The sequence below is a fragment of the Myotis davidii genome, unplaced genomic scaffold (genome assembly GCF_000327345.1).
Source record: "Myotis davidii unplaced genomic scaffold, ASM32734v1 scaffold458, whole genome shotgun sequence".
In the NCBI taxonomy this organism is placed as follows: domain Eukaryota; kingdom Metazoa; phylum Chordata; class Mammalia; order Chiroptera; family Vespertilionidae; genus Myotis; species Myotis davidii.
The window spans coordinates 2,969,298-2,973,507 of NW_006289819.1; the positions used below are offsets into that span (position 1 = coordinate 2,969,298).

A 4,210-nucleotide genomic window follows, 5' to 3' on the forward strand; every position below is an offset into this window, starting at 1 on the left:
TCTGCCTTAGGCAAGGGCCTTACAAAAGCCTCTGCCCACCCCTGCATAGAAGCACCCTGCAGGAAGCCCCTCGCCCGCCCCCCTCCCCACTACCCGCCGCTAGGCACTCGCCTCTTTCTGTCCTCATTAGCGGGGGGCGGCCAGGCGCCCGCCTCCGATAGGCCAGCTCCGCACTCGGCGGAGATGCTCAGTGGCCGCGGTCCCGAGGCCCCGCGTTTCCTCCTGGCAACAGCCCGAGCGGGTGCTCATAGGCAGAGCCGATTGATACGCCCCGACTTTGGGGCGCTTGCAGCGCGTGCTCATTGGTTGTTTGAAGGCTTATAGTGGCCCTCGGATTGGCTCACTTTGTGGGGTGCTGTGCGGCTGCGCCGAGGCCGACTTTAGGGGAGGCGGGGCTTCGTCCTTCGCTGGCAGGAAAAGCGGCGAGATCGGCTGGTGCGGCAGCAGAAGCCGGGTCTTCGCCCTGCCGGGCCGGTGGGCTTTCGGCGAGAACCGTAAGGTTTCGGAATCTTTTTCGAGTTGTTGCTGCTGTGGCCTTGACCGTGAGATCCGGTGGGGGAGGGGGGGAGTGAGTGATGGGCACGGTTCTCACCCAATGGAAGCAGGAGCTTCTAAGATGCATCCTGGGATTGGTCCTTTCCAATTTCTTATGGCCAATGGTCGTCGGGAAGGGGGGCGGGTGTACTGGGCAGTATTTTCTTCCTGCGGCCGGGCCCCCTTCGCCTGGGCGGCGGGGCTAGGAGGGGCTGGCCCTCGATACGGTGAGGTTTGGGGATCTTGGGAGCGATACCCGCGGGAGCTGCCGAGTGGGGAGGGGGCGGGCGTTTGAAGTGGTTCTTAGCAATAGCTGCCTTTACAGAGCGGTTAGTACCGGGCCTAGTGCTTAGCATTTTGCTTGCATCATCTGAGTTAATCACAGCGACCCTGCCAGCGAGGAGGTTGGGATCCCCGTCTTACGGTGGGGAAACTGAGGCCCTGGCAGCTCACACAGCCCAGGGCACACAGCTGGTAAATGGCAGAGACCGGATCTGTAGTCAGAGTTGCTTGGACTCCGGAGCGGTGCTCTGGAACCACCAGGCTTTGTTGCTGGATGGGAGCAGGAAGGTGTTGGGGGAACTGGAGCTTTCCCCAGGGGATAGGTTGGGGGAAGGGAATCCGAGGGTTGAAGAAAGGAAATGAGCAACAGAGGCGAGGGCAGGGGAATCAGTTATTCCAGTTTCTGAGTGCCTACTCTGTGCCGTGCATTGTTCTAGGTTCCAGGCACACAGAAATGAGTAGGTCCAGAGGCGATGGGCCACACTGGGGATGGGCCTTCACACTGTTTTCACGTGATCGTATGTTTTGTTAAAATTTGCAAAAGCAAGGCGTTTTGTATTCTTTTTAAAAGAGAGGGTCTTCAAAATTGAATAAACTTCAGGCTCCTCTACCATTGGGTCTGCCCTTCTAATGGGTTTGGTCTAGCTGGAGATTATTATTATGTAGGCAGCACAGAGCAATGGAAGGAGCGCCAGGAGTTCATTACAGGACTGGGGGCAGATTTCCTGGTATGTAAATCAGGGATAATAGTATACTGCCATGCAAAGGCTTGGCAAGGTACATGAAGAGCACCTGGCGGGGCGCAAATGGAAGCCGGAGAGATAGGTGTGTGTGCGGGGGTGGGGTGGGGGTGAGTTGGGAGGGAGGGGTTGGAGTTGTCTTCTCTCTTACCTCAGACAGCTCTCCTCCATGCTCTCTTCCCATGGAAACTTGGAGGCAGTTTCCTTACTTCTGAGCTCTCGAGCTCCCAAAGGCACTCTTGGAGCTGAACTGCCATGGCTTTGGGGCCCAGATTGGGGCAGTTCTAGAATTTCCTTTTGCTTCTTAACTGGCTCCTTTGAGCCGATGTGCTTGGCTCTTACTCAGTTGTAATAGTCTTTTGTAGTGCCTGGTAACGGGGGTGTATCCACTCAGCTGGAGGCCTCATCTAAAAACAAAGTATTTCCCCTTTTCTAGTCAGTTATGAAGTTTGCCCTGTGTTGCCAGTTTATTGCCTCTTTACATTTTGTCCTTTGAGTTCTGGGTACAGTGCAAGTACACCAGTCTCTGCTTGACTTTATTAAGCACTGCTGAAACTGCATTTTGGTTTAGGTATAGTTTTAAAAATCATAGCTTATGCTACTAATATCAAAGTACTTTTTTAAAAAAGGTATATCTTTTCTTTTTAAAATTTTATTTGTTGATTTGAGTGAAAGAGAAACATCGATTTGCTGTTCCACTTATTTATATATTCATTGGTTGCTTCTTATATGTGCTCTCACCGGAAATGTATCACGATGATGATACTCTAACCAACTGAGCTACCCAGCCAGGGCTCCAAGTACTTTAATTACATTAAACTTTATTTTGTAATCTTGTAACTAAGTAACTTTTCTTAGGAATCTGTAATCCTATTTTAAAGCTGTTCCAGAGAAGGGCGCCCATAGGTTGCTTTTTAAATCTGGTTATAGTAGATTATGTTTAATACTCTGACAAGCAGTTAGCAAGGTGAGAATAAGGGAGCGGGAGAGACTTGAAAGATAAGGGTAAAATATGGGCAGGGTGGCTGTATTGTTAGATAGGACCAACAATCAAATAGTTACCACTTCCCTTTATTAGTTTAAACAGTGTCTCCATTTAAATAAGATTTGAGTACATGCAATGTTGATGCATCAGGTTCTTTTAAGCAGAGCCTTTTCTGTCTATTTCTGGTTCATGTAAATAACTTATCCAGAGGCAGGTTCCAGGTGTGAAGTCTTTTTTTTTTTTTTTGATCTTCACCCTAGGATATGTGTTGTTCTCCATTGATTCTGGAGAGGGAGGGAGGGAAGGAGAGGAGGACCATTAATGTGAGAGAGAAACATCAATAGGTTGCCTCCCCTTTGCACCCTGACGGGTAATCGAACCCTAGACTGTCTGGTGCGCAGGAACATGCTCTAACCACTGAGCACACGTGCCAGGGCCAGGTGTGAGGTCTTAATACTTCTTCAGAATTTCTAAGTTATCGTTGACTGTTTTCAGCACTGACAGTCCCAGCATTTAATTTTAATGACAACTTTGTGCTCTTATGAATGTCTTCAGATTCCTGCCTGACCACCGTGACCTCAAAAAGGAGGGAAAATGGCTTCTGAATCTGAAACCCTGAATCCCAGCGCTCGGATAATGACCTTTTACCCGACTATGGAGGAGTTCCGGAACTTCAGTCGCTACATTGCCTACATTGAATCCCAAGGAGCTCACCGGGCTGGGCTGGCCAAGGTGAGGGGTGGGCTGGTTCGGCCATGGCTTCCGTGCCAGGGCAGTAGGAAGGTGGAAGAACTGAGTTTTGCTGAAAGGCTGGCAGGGTGATGAGCTGCGTGGGCTGTCCTATTTGCAAGTTAATTCCTTTCGTTAGCATCTGAAGCATTTCTTTTCTGTAGGGGGAGAGCTGCTTGGAATCTGTAAAAGGGCTATTAAGAGCCAGTGTGTCAGGGCCACTGCCGGGGTGCCTCCTCCTCTGGTGGAGATGGTGCTTGAGTGTCTTTATCTGTCATTGCGTGCTTATGCTGTTAAACTTCCCTTGTTCTCATTTCACGCTCAGCCAGCGCGCTCATAGTGATTTGGCTTCCCACGTGGACTCTGCTCAGTGAGAGAGAATCAGCTCTTCATCCTCCTCTCTTGGTGCCCAGATGAGACACTGAGGCTGAGAAACAGTATTACTTACCTTAGTGCCGTGGCCGGCAAACTGCGGCTCACGAGCCACATGCGGCTCTTTGGCCCCTTGAGTGTGGGGCTCTTCCACAAAATACCACGTGCAGGCGTGCACATACAGTGCGATGGAAACTTCGTGGCCCATGCGCAGAAGTCGGTATTTTGTGGAAGAGCCACACTCAAGGGGCCAAAGAGCCGCACGTGGCTTGTGAGCCGCAGTTTGCCGACCACTGCCTTCGTGCATGGCAACCAGGCAGCTAGTCGGTGGCAGAACAGGGTCAGGGTTAGCATGACAGTGTGACTGGCTGCATTCGGATGGGCCTGGCTAAAGCAAAGTAACTTTCTAGTAGCATTGACTGTTACCACTGGGTAGCAGCCTACACACTGCCGGGACGCCGACCAGCTCGGCGGGTTTCTGACCCGTCTCTGTTTCCTGTGTTCCCTACAGGTTGTTCCTCCTAAGGAGTGGAAGCCTCGAGCGTCCTATGATGACATTGATGAGCTG

General features: G+C 51.2%; 1 protein-coding gene across 1 annotated transcript in view; it reads left to right on the forward strand.

The window, feature by feature from the left end:
* The first annotated feature begins 371 nt into the window (after window positions 1-371).
* Window positions 372-4,210, forward strand: part of KDM4A (lysine (K)-specific demethylase 4A) — a 41,829-nt gene continuing 37,990 nt past the window's right edge. Inside the window, 3 exon segments of the mRNA XM_015563189.1 lie at window positions 372-499; window positions 3,097-3,273; window positions 4,154-4,210. Coding sequence (XP_015418675.1) covers window positions 3,136-3,273; window positions 4,154-4,210 — 195 coding nt within the window. The 5' untranslated portion in view covers window positions 372-499; window positions 3,097-3,135.